This window comes from Xiphias gladius, chromosome 22, assembly GCF_016859285.1.
Source record: "Xiphias gladius isolate SHS-SW01 ecotype Sanya breed wild chromosome 22, ASM1685928v1, whole genome shotgun sequence".
Taxonomy (NCBI): Eukaryota; Metazoa; Chordata; class Actinopteri; order Istiophoriformes; family Xiphiidae; genus Xiphias; species Xiphias gladius.
In genome coordinates this window covers 12,925,123-12,943,484 of record NC_053421.1, presented here as the reverse complement: position 1 = coordinate 12,943,484, position 18,362 = coordinate 12,925,123, and the positions used below count along the sequence as shown (strand labels likewise).

At 39.2% G+C, this 18,362-nt stretch overlaps 1 protein-coding gene across 2 annotated transcripts in view; it reads right to left on the bottom strand.

Annotated features, from left to right (window-relative positions):
• Positions 1 to 1,927: 1,927 nt before the first annotated feature.
• LOC120784309 (F-actin-uncapping protein LRRC16A-like) overlaps positions 1,928 to 18,362 on the bottom strand; it is a 69,242-nt gene continuing 52,807 nt past the window's right edge. Inside the window, exons 21-38 of one of the 2 annotated variants that reach the window (XM_040118008.1) lie at positions 15,951 to 16,123; positions 14,886 to 14,954; positions 13,077 to 13,170; positions 12,820 to 12,918; positions 12,291 to 12,419; positions 11,858 to 11,989; positions 11,346 to 11,521; positions 11,026 to 11,113; positions 10,458 to 10,598; positions 8,768 to 8,834; positions 8,304 to 8,530; positions 7,937 to 8,046; positions 7,524 to 7,769; positions 7,222 to 7,432; positions 4,384 to 4,420; positions 3,858 to 4,109; positions 3,398 to 3,547; positions 1,928 to 2,616 (exon numbers count right to left, since the gene is read on the bottom strand). In XM_040118008.1, coding sequence (XP_039973942.1) covers positions 2,444 to 2,616; positions 3,398 to 3,547; positions 3,858 to 4,109; positions 4,384 to 4,420; positions 7,222 to 7,432; positions 7,524 to 7,769; positions 7,937 to 8,046; positions 8,304 to 8,530; positions 8,768 to 8,834; positions 10,458 to 10,598; positions 11,026 to 11,113; positions 11,346 to 11,521; positions 11,858 to 11,989; positions 12,291 to 12,419; positions 12,820 to 12,918; positions 13,077 to 13,170; positions 14,886 to 14,954; positions 15,951 to 16,123 — 2,574 coding nt within the window. In that variant the 3' untranslated portion in view covers positions 1,928 to 2,443. The remainder of the gene's footprint in view (positions 2,617 to 3,397; positions 3,548 to 3,857; positions 4,110 to 4,383; positions 4,421 to 7,221; positions 7,433 to 7,523; positions 7,770 to 7,936; positions 8,047 to 8,303; positions 8,531 to 8,767; positions 8,835 to 10,457; positions 10,599 to 11,025; positions 11,114 to 11,345; positions 11,522 to 11,857; positions 11,990 to 12,290; positions 12,420 to 12,819; positions 12,919 to 13,076; positions 13,171 to 14,885; positions 14,955 to 15,950; positions 16,124 to 18,362) is intronic. The other variant, XM_040118009.1, reaches the window with a different exon arrangement.

Sequence of the window (18,362 nt, the reverse complement as noted above, 5' to 3'; positions counted from 1 at the left end):
CATCATTAAAACGGTTGAAAAATGCCAGCAGACAGCCACATGTGTTTGCTTTAAGCATATTGCAAAGTACTGTTATTTTTTTTTTTCAGTGTCCTAGAACATCTTCCACACAAAAAGTGATGTTTAATTTTGGGACTGAGACCAAAAATCAAAGAAGTTGTTGACATGAAGTACTATATACAGCAGGAACAGTGTTATTTCCAAGCCATGATTAGTGATAAAGAAGCTAAAACCTAATTATAACCATACAAAAAGACATCGATAGACACCATAGGAAAAGGTGCACCAGTAAGAGCTTTGGCCCAGACTTGAATTTGACTTGAACAGTACAATAAAATACAAGTTTTGCCCCTTTCACACTGATTATGCATAAGAACTTAGGTCTGCTGCACTGTGTGGGTTGTACCTCTGTCATTAATGCTTTATAGAACTTGGCACAAGACAGCCAAAAGCATAAGAAGTACAACAGTGGACAAAATAAATGTACTGGAGATTAGAGTCAGTCTCCTTTGGAGATGTTTAGAGTATGCTGTGTATACTTAGTTTGACAGGCTGAATTTCTGCCCAATGTTATATATGCAACATTAGGATAATTGCCTGACTCCGTATCAACAAATAAGCTACAGGTTGTAAATCAAGTTAGGAATTGCCAAGATCCTTTAGAGAATCTGGTTGCAGACTGTGTAGCAGTGTGAAAAGGGCATTTCTTGCTCTTAATGGAGATAAATAAGAGGAATCATCCTGAGACCTGTGTCGTCGTTGTTGTGAAGCATTCAGGTCCTTAAAATGGTGTATACAGAACAACCCAGAGGTCCATGTGGTCCAAATACAGCTACCCTCAGTTCACTTGTGCTTCAGGCACTGTATTCCCAATTATTTAACAGAGGCAATGTGATTACGACGCTGTGAGTTTGAAGAAGTGTCTTGTCTTGCATGGAACGAAGTGAAAGTGAGCTGAATTTGAAAGTCCTGAAGGAAAGTATCTCTAGAAAAATGCTGAGGAAGAAGAGTGTTTGAAGGCTGGGGTTCCCTCAGTGTTCTGCTTTTACACAAACAACAAACTGAAGAGGTTAATGTCAAAATCTGGCTCATAATAGCTACTGAATCGGGAAACACGTGACTGGTGTCTCCCATGTTAACTTCAAGCAGATTCTCTTTGCTATTCCTCTTTCTGAGTAAGTTCTTTGCTTTCATTGGACCATCCCCACATCAGGGGAATATAAATAAATGTCATATATGTTAGTCATTAAAAAAAGACCTCAGCAGCTAAATGTAAAAATAAGATGAATGTGTTTCTTCCACAGTGTTGAGTGTTTAACAGTGCTGAAGCCTTATTGATTGGTTGTCAGTGAAGTTAACGTGTACCACAGTCCTCTCAAAGCACAAACACTTCATATGGTCACTCCGACTCTCTCACACATGAACCAAACTTGGGTCCACTGGAGTGTTTGATATAGCCTTCCTTCAGTCCATCAGTGAAGAGTCCATTTGGTCCCCTCTGAAAAACCCATAGTTTTACTGTCAGGCAAGCTACATCAAATTTGTTTTTCTGATTTATTTTTGTGCTGACATTCTCAGCTGAACCTGTATTTTCCTGTTTAAAAAAAAAAAAAGATGAATTGCATAATGGATTTCAGTCTGGAGAAAAGTAACTTGCACATACTGAAAATAGCCTCTAGAAAAATCTATACAAATATATTGAAGGAAAAGAATGCCATTGGGTCCTGGTCTGGTTTTATGCTTGAGTTCAAGTACAGTACAGTGGTATTGATATTGTGTGTTTGGTCCCTGGGAGACAAGCTACTGCAAATAATCGTAAAAAGACTTTAGATTATTAGGTAGTCATTTTAAATGTACACTCATAGATTCACAGTCTCTCTCTCTCACTGTCTTTTGCAGAAAAAGTCTGCTGTTTCTTGTAAGCAACTTTTTTTTTTTTTTTTTTTTTAAGTGATTTACAAACTTATACTCAGTTTCAGGTTTTGTCATTCATTGGCTGAACAAGATGGACAATCCCACGACCCATTTCCTCAAATCCTAAAAAGTTGATTCTTTTAGAGAAATTAGATTTTCACCTGACAGCATAGAGTAGGTTCAGAAAAGGGTGTTTGTGAAAAGGAAGCTCGTAAGAGATTTAGCACAGTTTGGTTTACTAGGAGACATGACGTGAATGAAAAATTGAATGAGGATATTCCCATATCTATCAATATTTTCTTCATGGATTATCAAATTAAATTGAATCTGAAACTGTGTGTTACCTGATACTACAGCAGGTCTTCCTGCAAACCAAATGTGATGAGTACTTTTTGGTCGGAAAGGACCTACGGTACGGGTACAACCCCTAACATAAATGAAAACATATTGATTATATTCCCCCTTAGTTTCTTTTTTAAAGGAAAACATGTGAGGCTTGTCAACAGGTTTTGTTGTAAATTTGTCTCAGTCATATTAAAATAAAGTCTTTGTCTGCCTCCTCCCCAGAGTCTGATGATTTCTTGCCCGCAGCCTTGTCCTTGTCCGGGTTTTGAGATTGGTCCTTGGTCTTGAAAGGTCCGTGATCCTCAGAGCTGGTACGGAGAGGGCTGGGTCGTTGAACACAGTCTGATGCCGTCTTTGCTGAAAACATGAGAGAGAGAAGATAAAAATGACAGTAAGTGTTGGCAATGCAAGGGGGGGGGAAAGGAGACAGAGGAGAGGAGGGAGGGACAAGAAAATACAAGGTGAGGAAGAGATGGGAACCGATCAAATGATAAATTATTGTTTAAAATAGAATTGGATTGATATTTTTTAATGCATGTAGTTGCTATTAAGTACACTGCTACAGGTGGCTCATCTTCCAGTGCCAACCTCACAGCCTGTTGGAATACACAAACTAAAACAGGAAGAAGTGTAAAGCACCTCAGTCCCACCGTAACTTTGCAGTTTTAGGAAGATCCCAGTATTGAGGATCCAAAGAACAGCCCCACTAGACTGAATAACTAATCTGCAACCTCTATAAGACACATACAGGGAACTCCCATGTGAAATTAGTAGTGTGTGCGCCTACATATGTATGTATATATACAGACAAATGACAAATTGAAGGGAAAAACCAACATTAAGTGTCCCAGTACGGTGTTTGGCCACCAAGAGCCACCAGAACAGCTTCAATGCCCCTTCAATGCAAATATATGAGACCATAGGGGACGTCAACAACACTGACATCAAAAATTTACCAGTCTGTCAAGGGGAAATATGCTCTGGCCAAAGGACAGGTTTTAGATGAAGGAGAAAGCCAGAAAAAATAGCAACTTGACTTTCAAACAGATTAAAAAACAAATTATTGGCTTTCATAACATGTTGTGAATGGGCTACGTTTGAGATACTCAGATTTTGACAGACAGATTTTGTGACCTACCTTCCTGAGTGGTTTTGTTCGCAGAGCCTCCTGACTGCAGACTGGTTTGGCCCTCCTTGTCTTTCTCTGACAACGCCCTCTTCAGTGTGGGAGGGAGAACTGTGACTTTGGGAGACACACCACCACTGCTGGGGGAATCTGGGCCCTCATCTATCAGAAAGATGACCAAGAAAAACATGTAAAATCAAACATTTTACCATCTGTCATACAATTTCAACACAGTAGCATCGGGTTACCACGTTAAATTTGTATATTCCTTGAACAAAATAAAATAATCAGCACAAATTGCAGAGAAAATAATAATACATAGCACTCCTAACAGATCAATTATCTAAAACCGTACTGTACTCAGCAAAATGTCAAATAAAGATATGGTTCAGCAGGGAAAAACTGAATCACTAGAGCAGCAATCCCCTCAGTCTTACAACCTGTTCAGATCAATACATAGCTTGATCAATACCTATGCTCCTGCTGCTACTGGTGGTCCTAGGCTTCTGTGGGATGGTGGGGCGGGCAGCCAGGGCAGGCTTCGCTCCCTGCGGCACCGGTGGTTTGGGACTTACTGTTCCCCCGGGGGAACTCGAGGAGGATGTAGCTCTGAGACGAGGGACTGGTTCAGGCTTGGCCTCACCACGCGGTGGGGTCTTTTCTGGAGAACCAGTGTCTGGTTTACTAATGGAACCACTGGGAGCTGCGGGCTGGGGCTTGGCCGCTGAAACACATAAAAAGAAAGTCATACATAATAATTTTTTCTGTACACTTGTATGAACACAGATGCAAAAACATGAACAGCCAGACTGGCATCACATAACCCAAATGTTCATCCAAAACAGTAAGACCAACTGTAAATCTTTATAAACCATCAACAGTTAGCCTCATTTTTAATTTAAAGTAGTCCCTTTCTTTCTTTTTCACATTAATTTTACTTTAGTTGAATACAGATTGAATAAATAAACTTACAAAATAAATTCAGGTAAACAGCTCACCTGTTGCACTGCTGTCAGGTCTATCAGGGCTGGAAGACTGAAGGAAACACAAGGACAGAACACTGGATTACTCCGTTTTTTGACCAAAGGAAACATGAAACCTAGTACATACACATAACCCTCACACAAACACAACATAATGCTGAGACCATATTTTTAAGTTCGGTATATTTTACACTTTTCAGTTAATTTTATATTTTTTTATCACGATCTTATTCTGGTCCAGTGCTGTGATACCAAGCGTACATGTAACACTGTTGAGCAACAATTTAACAGAAGGGGGCGCCTTTGTGTTAGAAAATGCAAAGGATACAGCTCACACACCCAAGCTTTGTATTAATAACCTGGCTCCTGAAAAGCTCCCTTCACTTTACCTGCATGCACACACACACACACACACACACACACACACACACACACACACACACACACACACACACACACACACACACACACCTGGAAGCCAGCCAGAACAAGCAGATGGCAGGAGAAGCTTTAGTGCCACTGACACAAGGTCAGGAAAAAAACCCTAATGCTGCAAACACCATAAACCTCTTACTGCACACACAGGCACACATACAGTTCACAGTGCACTGACTAGTTAGGGATCAATAATACATCTATTGAACACACACATACAGGTGCCAACACCAACTCACATTTTAAATGCTGAAGCACACAAACCAATTGCCCTTATTAATCTCTCGGTACATGTGTTGTCCCTCTAATTCTGCTGAATCACACTACGATTTATTTCAAATTTTAAACATTTTCTTTCTAATTTTTTATGCTTTTGAAGAAATGAACCAGTGAATGTAAGAAAGAGAGAAAAGAAAGTATGGGAACTGAGCATTTTTAGTTTAAGGCATCTTTGTGAATTTGGGAATTTAAAGTAGGTGAATATTCCCTTTACATTTACACCCTACAGTGAATCATCACAGAGAATTTGCATCTCAGCCCTCTTTCCTGTCTTCATTCTGTCCATTTGCTATTCATGCTTCCATCTTTTCCACTCTGCATTTTCTTCCTCCTCCTCCTTTCACCTTGTCGTCTGGCAGAAAATCTGGGTTGTTTGTGTTTTTATGTCAACATGTTGACAGGCATGATGACTAGCCTGAAGATATACACCAGTTTAAGCGTTTGTGTGTGTGCTTGTCAATGCTTTTACGTATTCTTCCTGCTAGAATCTCCTTTTAGTGAGCGTTAAACAAAACAGTCTTGACAAGTGAAGGATGAACACCTACAGTGCTTTGTTCCCCAAAACCGTCTCTCCCCATTTAAACAAGCATCTCTCAGTATCTTGCTGCTCGTCTCAATACTGACAAACCACTATAAAAAAAACCTAAACCTTTTTTTTTGTTTTGTTTGGATAATCTTTAATTGTCACTTTATTTTTAAGTAAAGGAAATTAGAGCCCAAATGATTTTGGGGGCCGATGCTGATTTTAAGGAGTAAAATAAGAGAGGTAGGTAGTTAGTTGGTCAGTTTGTAGTGGAGATGTTGGGTTTTGCTCAGTGTTTCTGTTCATCTGTTCAGGAACTACAAATGGAAATTAGCTTGTAGCTAAATCTGATACAAAGCGTATTTTCACCAGTTCCAAATTACCCCTAACATCTTTTTCCACATTATGTTCAGTAAAAAAAGTAGTCATATCGGCGCATATCAGACAACATATATGCCGATAGGGATATATCTGTGATAGGCCAATATCGGTCAGGCTCTAATAGAAATGTCTTTTACCAAAACACCATTTTTACAGTCTCAGATCTACGGATGGCAGTCGAGGCTTGAGTGTTTATATTAGGTAGCCACTAAACTTTTGACTCTCTTGCAAGATAACAATTATTTTTGTCCTAATTTTAACATGTTAGATTAAGATTTTTTTTTTTTTGGTACTTTATTATTGTCACTGTCTTTTGTTGGTCTTCTTTAATGCCATCCTTCCTGTATTTTTATTTATTTATTTATTTTTTTACAGTATTCTAAATGCACTTTGTTACTGATAAAACAATCTCAAACCAAGCTTCTTTTACTCGTTTGTTCTGAGGCTTTCAACCAAATCACATGGTCCTCATCCACAGATCTAGTTATCTTAGGTGCTATGGAATTGTAAATGTTAAAACTATAAATGATAAGTGTTTTTCAGCACCTCTATAATTTCTCATCCATGTTAATGTAAAAGTTGACATAAATGACTGTATGATTTGCTCCCAAAAAAGCGAAGAAGTGGACCTTGAGTTGAGATTTTTTTAGTCATCTGCTTTTTCCACGTTCAAAAATGAATGGTCACAATTTCTGTTTAAAAAAAAAAAAAAAAAAGCCTTACAAATTAGGTCCCGACAAATATGCTGTTGGTACAGGGTATTCGAGTTGAAACGATGAGCCGATACGTCGAATAGTTGATCAACAGAAAAATAATCAGCAACCATTTTGATAATCGCTTAACCGTTTCAGTCATATTTCAGCAAAAATAGTGAATGAATGCCAAACGTCCTGATTTCAGCCTCTAAATATGAGAGGATTTCCTGCTTTTCTTTGTCATAGATCATTGTAAACTACAAATCTTTATTTGGACTTTTAGTCTGACAAAACAAGACCTCTGAAGACATCACATTCAGCTCTGAAGTTGTGATGGCCATCTTTCACAAATTTTTTTGACGACCAACGATTAATCGAAAAAATAATCGGCAAATTAAATCGATTTAATGACAATAATCATCAGTCGCAGCCCCACAGGATATACACAATTAACTCTAATGTGGGGAGTCGGCATAATCTTCGCCACTCGTTGCTGTCTCCCATCTTTCCTGCTACTTTTTACATCACCCTGCCTCACACCTTGTATGCTCTCCTCTCCTGCTTGGCCTTCATCTCTGCCAGGAGGCCACTTCCCATCATCTGCACTCCCGGGTACCGCCTCCCTCCCTGAGGACTGCCCCTGCCATCTGAACTCTCCCAAGGCTCGTCTATGGAGTCCGGCGTCCTCAGCTCTTCTGATCGGTCTGAGCTGCTGCTGTAGTCTGTGGGCTGCGAGCGACTGGAGGTATCTCTACAGTGGAGACAGAAATTACTAGTGAAGCTGGGGCAGACTGGTACATTCAGACTGACGTAGTGAGTAGCTAATTCTTGTTCAGCTATACCTTGACTTTGACTCAGGTGCTGGGTTCTTCATTGCCACCTTTGGTGAAGAGGGCTCCTCAGGGATGGTGGAAGCTGGCGCTGAGCCCACAGAGGCTGAGGATATGGCAGTGGATAGAGGGGTCGCTTGATTTTTCTCTGACTTATCTGATTTGTCAGATTTGGAGGATCGTTTGATGAGGTTGAGGAATCCTCCTTTACTCTTCTTTTTCTCTCCATCTTGAGACTCTGAACTCTTTAGGGAACGTCTGAGAAGAGAATGAAAGGAAGTCAGACATGTTTAATGTGTATGAAATTTAAAAGATGATTACAGTAAATATTAGTAACAAGTTCACTTTAATACACATCTACTGGGAAGTAATCAAATACACTATAGTCCTTACTGAGGAAAATACAGTTACAGCACAGTCCTTACTTGGAATCCATCTTGGTGACTTTTTTAGAGAAGAACTCGTCTACCCCCTCATCGACCCTTCCCATGAGGCCGTTTTGATCCCCATCCTGAGATGGAGCACTGTTGATTTGCTGAAAGAGAAAGTTGAAGAATCTCACATCATGTCTGGACCATCTGACAAACAGTAGATCTACTGCTTCCAGTCATGTGTGAGTATTTGGTATACAGTCCACGATATGGATGTGAAGTTCTCTAATGCAGCTATCAAGTTTTGAAAAAACTAGCTGCATATAATCAATTCACAGAAGAAAACCATTTACTTTTCTGTTTAATTTCATCTGGAAAGTAATTCGGTCTTGAACTTATTTTCCTGCAAAGCTATACTCACAGGTACTTTGCTGGAATGTGTTTTTTTGTTCCTCCGGGGTCGTAGTTTGGTGAAGTGCTGCAGCTTTTTTTCCTCCTCAGATGGCAGCTCCACCATCGTTCCTGGCGGACGTTGCTCCAGTTTGGGCAGAACCTGAGATGGAGTCGGCGGGGTTTGAGATGAAGTTGAAGCATCCTCCACATGGATAGGCACGTCCTCCAGGGCCTTGTCCAGGTCAAACTCCATCTCTGTAGGTTTTTTAATTAGAATATGTTGAATATTCAAGTGTGCTTCCATCTAGCCTAAGTTGCATCAATATTGAGGAATTATTTGAAAGAAAAAATACAGAATGATTCAAAACGGCCACCCTAACATCTGAAGTAAGCTTTTTTACAGTATGAACCAGAAAGATGACACACCACTGGATTCTTATATGGTACAATTTCATATAAAATACAAACAAAAAAATAAAATAAAATGCTTACCAAAGGCACGAGACACTGGTCGAAGCATTCTGCTGTGGATGCTTTTCCTCTTGGATTTAGGAGTCATCTGAAGAGAGAAACAGATCAGTGGACATTTGTGGTTACTGTAAACAAAAACTGAAAATGTTATTTCTACAATTGACAACTGAATGAGTATTGGACGTTTGATAAGCCATGTAAGAATGTGTGTACATGTACAAGAGAAAAAGAAAAGTAATATCCTGGAGAAGAAAATGATAAGCAGTATTATAAAATCATATATATATAAAAAACTCATAGTAGACAAGTACAACTAAGTCTGTTACTGTTGGATCCTGGATTACCATCAGGGAGTTTATTTGTAAATATAAAGGCAGTTACTGACTGTCGGTTTGCACTAAGACCAAACATAATTTAATAAACAAAACCTATTTAAGTTGAGGTCTCTTCATAACAAACTATACTGGTTATCAAATCATTTTCTCTATAAAGCTCTATATAATTCACTACCATATGTGGTTTAGTACTTGGTTGGTTAAAAAATACTATGTTGATAACTGGTCAATAATTATAAAATAACACTTTACTATCACTGTTGGTTTCAGGGAAGATTGTATCAAGATAATATCTAATGTAGCTAATGTGGCCACTTAATAATAGCACAGACATCTGTATCTTTTTATGTTTAAACGAGGTTAACAGGGCACACTAGTGAGTTAACTCAATGTTTTCCTCATTATTTATCCAAAAATGTAAAGTGACAGCTGTTGGGCTTATGAAGGAACACACAACTAATTCCACTGTCTTCATACATTGGTGGATAGTGAACACAGTAGCACCCTAACACATTGCATATTGTATTGTGCTATGGTCCACATTTACAGGATGGTGATGACAGATATAGTGCATTGAGTGGAGAGGAGCAGTGCAATGTGGCTGGGTACATTGAAAATGTATAATTTTTCAATTATCAGCATTCAACAGTTTAAGATATAATTCGGAGAGTGAATGAGAAAGTGATAGACAAGTAACTATACGCGTCCCACTACACTCATACTGTTGTTTTCTACTCTATTTTGTAAATCGAAGAAAACAAATATCCCAATGCAGGAGGTTCTCTGTGCTATAGAAAAAACAACAGCACAGAGAAGTGTATAGCAGGCAGGTGCAGTGAGGAGAGACAGAAAAGAAAAAGAAGAGTAAGATTTAAAGAAAGATAGAAAGGAGAGGGTATACCGTAGAGGGACAGTCCAAGATTACTTACACTGGTGCAGCACAAAGTCTCCATGGAGCAAAGGTAGAAAGAGAAGGGAGAACAGGAAAAGAAGATTGAAGAGAAAGAAAGACAGCACATAGTAAGCCCGAACACATTTAAAGGGAAAATGAAAGACAGCCATGACAGCTTAGAACTCTAAGCGTAGCCTTTTTACAGGAGGAGGTGGAGAAGAGGATAAAAGTTGAAAAGGGGGAAACAACGGGTGTATTTAGTAAGAGACAAGACATACAGAGGGGGACACAGACAGAAGAACATGCAGCTATAAGGGACCGTCCATCATCTCAGACCTATACAATATTCACAAAGATTAAATACACTTGAACAGACGTAGGTGAAGGTGTTAGGAAACAAGTTCCATCTTCTTAGTCTGGGAGGAAAAAAGTCATACACATAACTGTTACTGATAAATGATCTTTCAAACCCACCCAAACCTACCATGCATGTCTCCAGATCCTCCAGCCTCTCAGCCTCTAATATTTCAGTTGATGCCCGTTTAGGAATCTTCTCCTCAGGGACGTCCAAATCCACCGACTCCTGCTGCACCAAACGGCGACCTCGACGTACCAGATGGTCTGCCTGGGAGGACAAGAGAGAAGAGAGGAAACGGAGGGAAAGGTGATGAAGGAAGAAGGTGAACAGAGAGAAAAAGATTGTTAAGTGGAGGAAATGAGGGATTTCAGAGAGGAGAGGCGAGGTCAAAACTTGAAATGCTTACGCTTCACTTTAATAAGTCTGGTTGGAGGAAAAAAGTGCCTCTTAAGTAAGTGACAAAACTTAAAAACTGCTGGACTGGCCTTTGTGTTGGAGGGTTTAATGCATAGACAATGTAATTATTGTGTGAAAAGACAGTTATTTCCGATCTGTCAATTACCTAGGAATCTGAAAAGGTTCAGTGAAGCTGGTTGTAGCAGAAAATGTTACAAACAATTTAGAGGGCTCAAATTAACAGCCATTGTGAATGGATCATTTAACCCTTTGAGAGCTCAGATGAATGTAATCTTACCAGAGTGTGTTGTGAAGTGGAAAGAGCCTCCAAAATCTCATCAACAATGCGATCGGACAGGAAGGACGCTAGACTCAGCTTCACCTCACTGACACAGAGAAAGTGAGTCATGGTCAGAGGGCAAAGCAAGACAGAGAGGAAACGCAAGATAAGTTCACAACTGACGTAAAAATAACTAACTGCAGAGAGATCCCAGTGTGCATATATATATATATATATAAATATATATATATATATATATATATATATATATATATATATATATATATATATATATATATATATATATATATATATATATAAAACCCACGGACACACACCTGATCTTGTTGATAATATCCACCCCAGACTGCTCCAGGAGGGTTTTGGTGACAAAGCTCTTGGGTACAACCATCTTGGCTGAGCTGGCCTTCATCAGCTCTGGACGAAGATTACTCCTCTTCATCACATGGGGACACAGAGAATCTGCTGTGTCCACCATGGACTCCAGCAGAGTCTAGAAGGAGTGAAGATAAGGGGTTAGAGGTCAAAATGTACGTATGTGCAAATACTAACTTGTGTCTAATTAATAAAAGTCTTTTCCTTTGATTGTTTGTTGGTTAACTTTCAGTGTCCTTAGCTGGCACCCATTTACCAATTGTTTCTCTTTATTACAAACAAACCCTGTAAAGCAAAAATACCTGTATGCATAGTAATGATACGATATGTTAAATGTATGGTGATGTCTGTTCCATATCTGCTGATAGAAGTTTGATTTTGATTTTAGGTCTTTGGCCATAAATAATGACTTACAACACTTACTACAAATATCTTGTAAAAGTTATAACCTTACCTGCAATTGTTGGTCCATGACAATTGTCACCTCCCCAGCCATAGACTCCAGTTTCTCCTGGATGGGTCCTACTGATGAGCTGTTCACCTCCTCTCTGGAAGCTGATCCAAGGTGGTAGAGGTTAGGGAGCAGCTGGGGAAACACAGCGAGGAGAACAAGGAGATAATTATAGACTAAGTGGAGAAAAACAAAATGCCTCGTATTTCATTTTAAAATACATGATAAATGCATAATAATTCTGCATCCTATGTAATTCCCTGTAGTACTAAAACCATATCTATAGTGTCTGTACCTCAAAATAAGTAGGGTAATGGTAGAGGAATCATAAAACGGATGTAGGAAACTACTACAAAACGAATTGCCAAATGAGCTTGTAGATAAATAGTTTTAATTTACATACACCACTAAGAATCCTGGAAAACGTGTCTCTCACCGTTTTAGAGTTTCTGGCGTCTTTGATGAGGTTCTCTGCTGACCTGACATCCTCCAAGATGGCATCTGTCTCTGAGTTCCTCAGAGAGTTCAGGTGGTCCTGCACCTTCACACAAATCCTGTCAATCATCTGGAAGATAAAAACAACAGGACATGAAATGTGTGTGATATGTCAAAGGCCCAGTAGGTTTAGTGGGTTTCCTGACTCAGTATCACTGGGGACGCAGTTACTCATGGGTTCAATGTTACATTAGTTCAATACTAATGCTAATATATGTAGCATTTAACAGCAACTACAGTTCTACGGCCAGTTATCTTCATCTGTATGACACTGGAGGCAAACTGATTACCAGCAACAGGTACATAATAGCTATAGCGGCTAGATATTTTTCAGCTCTGGCAAATGGAAAATAGTTTTGTCTACACAAATTACAGTGTATATGAAGTCATTTGTGTGTGTGTGTGTGTGTGTGTGTGTGTGTGTGTGTGTGTGTGTGTGTGTGTGTGTGTGTCACAGTTTGTGTACAAACCTGTTGTGTGGTTGTGGTCACAATGCCCTGCTGAAGCCGATAGGCCTGTTCCTGTAGGTATTTCCTGGTCTCATGGTTCCTGTAGAGATAATTCTCAATCTGGGGGAGGGGGAAACAAAGCCACTGTCATGATAATAAACCACAGTGGTGATGATGTAAATAGTGATAAGTAAATGCATTAATTTTGATTCAAAGTTGTAGCTACTGTTGGTGAAAATGCATTAACATATCATAGAGGTGGAGAATTCCTGCTATACCTTTAGCAAGGCGTCCTCTGTTTTCTCAGGGCTGGCCTTCAGAGCCTGGGAGGCATCAATAATGGGGATGGGCATGAAACGAATGGTGAAGTTCCTAATGGACACACAGCCAGGGGACATTATTCTGCAGTTAGTTCACATCATATAGGAAGGGACAAAGACAGAAACACAGGTTTATTGATGTACAGATGGGCAGACACAGTATTTCAAAAATATGAAGGAAAGGGATGCATTTGAACACAATTAGTAAAATCAAAAAGTTAAGAGTTTGTAATTTTACTCATTAGTACAAAATTAAAAAAACAGTGAAATGTATCCACTGATCTCATTCATTTTGTTTGTTCAACCATGAAATATACAGCATATATGTGATTCAAAGGAATACAGAGTGTATTGTACTTTCACCAAGGACAGGAGAAGAAAAAAAGGAAGCACACTCCTACACTACACCTGTAGTCATATCCAGCACCAGAGAAATCTCATCTTCTGAAGTGAAACAAGATGCGTCTTGACATGTGGCTAAAATAGATTCACAGCTGGCGAGCGTCCCTACAGTTTTACTAAAATTATGTCACCACATAATTAAAGTGACATTTGCTGTCTTGATCTGGTTTCTGCATTAATTAAATTTATTGTATTTGCCTCTTGATAGATGAATCAAAGAAACTACATGTAATGGGTGTGAATCAATCAGTGACACTGTAGCCTCTTTGGAAATAAAGGCCAATTTTTAGGAAATACAACTACAGTAACCCTTGATTGCCCTGTGTGTGTGTTTGTTTTTTAACAAGGCTGAGATAGCATTAGGTGTGGCCCAACCCCTCAGCTGCTATCACACTGGTCTATTACAAAGCAGGAACTGGCACTATGGGAGAGGTTGCTGATTTTGAAATATCGGCCATCACACAGTTTCAATATTCATATCATGATGGAGGAGTGGAAGGAGAAAGAAAAAGTAGAAAAATGAAGTTAAGAGTAGAATGAAAAGCAGAAAGCATTATTTTATAGTATTGATCATCTAAAAAAACCTTTAAAGAATGCAGAGAAAACAAGAACACGGAACACGAGGAAATTGAAGGTAACAAAATTGTACACATACACACACCATTGCACTGCTTAACAGAGTGGAGATCAAGAGCGAGAAATAAAGAACATTTTTATTTCAATAGAACAAGAAACTCAATAATACAATAATATAAGAGACTCAAGGGGGAAATTGGGAGATGTTCTGCCGGGAGAATATGATAAACAGACAGATGAGAGAGGTGGATGTACAGATGTGTCCCAGAAGCAAATTTAGTTAGATGCACATGTCATTTCACACTCAGAATATTGAACATTCAGATCCACATACATCAGATATAGTAGACAAAAATCAGATTTTTTCAGTGTTGACTCATACTTTTTGTCTCTATTAATCTGCTCTGCTTCCTCTGCCTTTCTCATCTTTTCTTGTGTTGTTGTCTCTTTGATGTATTCCCTGTGTTTGTCACTCTCTCCGCTCTCTCTCCCTTCCTGCCTCTCATCCTCTCTCCTTCTTTCCCTGTCTAAACATGCCTCCAGGTTTCCTCCTGCTCAGCACAAGGCAAAATGACATCTGAGCTGCAACAGCTAATCACACATCCATCACTTCATATGTAATACACCAGAGCAACGGTATTGCATGTATAGTGTTAGGATTAAGATTCTGCAGCATTATTACATTTCCTTCACAGTAAAACTAAAATACAAAAGCAGGCAAATGTCAACATACACCCACATATACATACATGGACTAACAAATTCTTAAATACAGATGGTGCTACTCACTTCTCCAGAGCGGCTGCTACATCCTGAAGACCCTGAGGGCTGGTGTTGTTCTTATCCCAGATCACAGTCCTGCACAAATAAAAAACAACACACACACAATGTGAGACAAGCAGAAGTGCAGATTTAGAGGGTTATTTCTTCCAATGTTCCTCTTTAAAGTGACCAAAATGATGATTCCTTAAAAAAGACGTTTGTGTGGGTTTCAGTGCCTGTAGTCGCTAGGGGCAATGACGTCAGCGACATGCTGGTAAGCTTTGTGACCTCACAATGTAAGGGAACTTGGTTTAATACAGTATGCGGACATTGGGGGGAACACCGGGTCAGTTGTCCTGGGCCAAGCATAATCTGCTGGGATAATTTGTCAAAAATACATAGTTATGAAAACACATACACACACACATACACATACATACATTCATACATACACATATACACATATCCATACACATACATACAAATACACGCATATACAGACATATACATATATACGCACATACACACACATATACACGCATACAAACATAAATGTGTGTGTACATATATACACATACAAAGAAGAAGTTTTTAATGTTGACAAATACTGTACATTAATAAACATGTGCAAATATCTGTGTCGTGCACAATAACCATTTATTGAATGTTTGTATACTGTCTTTAAATGCTAAGAGAGGGGCAGGATTAAATCATTTCTTTTTATTATATTGAAATTGGTTTTATTTTGCTTTTTATTGTATTTTTAAATGTTGTGAGGCATTTCTTCACCTTATATAAAGCACTTTAAATTACCTTTGTGTCGAACAGGTGCTATACAAATAAAGGTTGTCTTGCCTTGCAGGAGTTACCTGCAGTCATTGTATACACATTGGATCCACTGTAAAGTACCGAGTCCTTTTAATAGCAGGCATTATAAACATAACATATCTGAAACCTGTATTCCAGACGTCAAAATCCAGGGGTCAGTAGAAGGCCAAGTAGTGATGTAACATGATTGTTTATATTTTTTCCAGAGTATAACTGAAAATCACGGGGCATACCCTGTGACCCCTGAACATAGTGTATATTCACCTGAGTTTGGAGTTGATCTGCAACGCCTTGGCCAGCATCTTGGCTCCCATGTCCCCCATGGCGTTCCCGCTGATGTCGAGTCTGGTGAGCGAGGAGTTGCTGCCGAGGGCGTTGAGAATGATGGTCAGATCACTCTTTAGTCTGGAGTCTGCTAGAGACAGAGAGGTGAGGGGCTGGGGAAGGAAGGCACATGGAGGGTAGGAGGAGGAGAGAAGAAATAAGTGTTGAGAGAGGGTTTATGTTATGAAAAAAAAATATATAATCATACTGTGACGGTTTTATCTGGTGTGTCACTGACAGTGTTCTAAGACAGCAGGACAGTCTGAGGCTTTATCTGCCACCTGCAGGCTATTCAATAATGGCAGAATGGATGAGCTTCCCTCCAGTTGTGTGTTCATTCAGCTTTGGCTTTCAAAAGGAGCGTTCTTGGCCCTTGTTCTACATCACTGCCAACTTTAACAAAAGCTATTGTAATTTATGTCATTGAGACCATTAATATTCTTTTAGGCACTGCCAGCTTGTTTTCCTGTCAAAGTGTCCTTGATTTTATTCACTGCCAGTGGATGCTTGGTTTCCTTGTTTATTTGGCTCAATGCAGACTTTGTTTCCTTCACCCACCCCTGTGATCTTTGGCACTTCCCTGGAGAAAGTGTGAGCATGAAGTCGGGCATGACTGTCAGAGTTTACAACAACTTTGACAACACTACAAAAGTTTCTGAAGCTTTTAATAAGTAGTGAAAACAATAAAAAGCATATTTTATCAATAATCAAAAGCCCTAAGGATTCATTCACTGCCAACAATTTTAGTTACACTACCTCTTCTATAAATCTAGAGGTTTGATCAAATCCAACTAAGACTATCTGTTTTGCATTTACACCACTTGTACAACTGTATGTTCCTGCAGGGGCTTGTGACTCAAAAGGGCAAACCCCAGTTAAACAGTTATCAGAGGATCAAGTGGACTTGCAAGAGACTTCTCTAAAATGTCAGCGATACTATCATTCAAAATTCCATGGGGCAAAATGAAACATTGGATCATTGGATCAAGTGGATTTCTCTTTGATGTGAGAGTGATGCGAGGGTTTACAAATCCCCTACAGCGTCCGTCTGTTCACCAGATTTGAGCTGCTCTGTGATGCTTGCCATTTACACAGCTGGAGACGCCTGTGATCTGCCCTCTGTAGGCAAGTCATTTCACCGTCTGCCGAGTCACCCAGTTGAGCCACACTCATTTATTCCCTACACTATACGTCGGTAAAATTTAGCAATACTGCAATTTGAAAATAATGCATTTAGAATCTTACTTAAGTAAAAATACATAAGTATTAGCGGAAAACTCTACGTAAGGTATCAAAGTAAAAGTACTTACTATGCAGACAGAATTAGCTCTGTCAGCGTAACATTATTATATATTACACTATTGGATTATTATTATTATTATTGATGCAATGACATGTCAACTGCAGTAACATGTAAATTTCATTTTACAAAATCCAGTATGAAAAAACTTGACCTCACTTTATGTTTAAGACCTGTATCAACTGGAAGTCAAAAGAAAATAATGGCTTCCTGCATAACAAAGTCTAAATGTGATTCCGAGTAGGAGCCTCTCGCCTCCACATGGATTAACGCAGTGGATGTCGTGTTCTGACAGTGCACACAGATGCAAAAGCACACAGCAATGCAAGAAACCCTCCCAGTAAGCTCTGTGGTTTTTATAGAGGTACGTTACCTTGGGCAGCAGTGTATGTGTGGTGATGCGTGTGTGGAAAGACAGCGTCAACATGGTTATATAGGCAGAAAATTCCATTTTTATGTCTCGTCTGAGGATGCAGAGAGAAATATTTATTGCCTGCCTGTGTTCCTGTAGGGCGCACAGCAGACGTTAAACATGCAAATTTAAATAAGTACAAGTTTATGCACCAGTAGCCACAGTAGTTAATTCAGCCTCCAGTACTGTAAAGAGGAAACAAGATCCTTATCACTGGGTTCCCACACTGTTTCTAACAGCTACACAAGAATAAAAACATGTCCTACGAGCACAGGAATGCAGTGCACCTCTAACATCTGGTTGTCGCAGTAAATGTAGAAGAAGGGAAGACTACAATGGCAACATCTGTATGTTTTGCCAGCAAAAATAAAGCAGCTACAGTGGCTAATATTTTCAGCCCTTATTAATCAATAAAAGTCATGAAATCATTACCCGGGATATGCATACAGGTCTTGTTTAGTAAAAGCAAGAACATGAGAAATTGTAACCCAACACGCACAAATAAAAGTGACATTCACTGGAGACATATTAACCTATTTAATGTCTGTCCATAAAATGCAGAATTATGTTTAATATTGTGATGAAACTCATTTGTTCTGCAGTGTGTATTCAGCAATATAATATCCTGTCTCTCCATTAC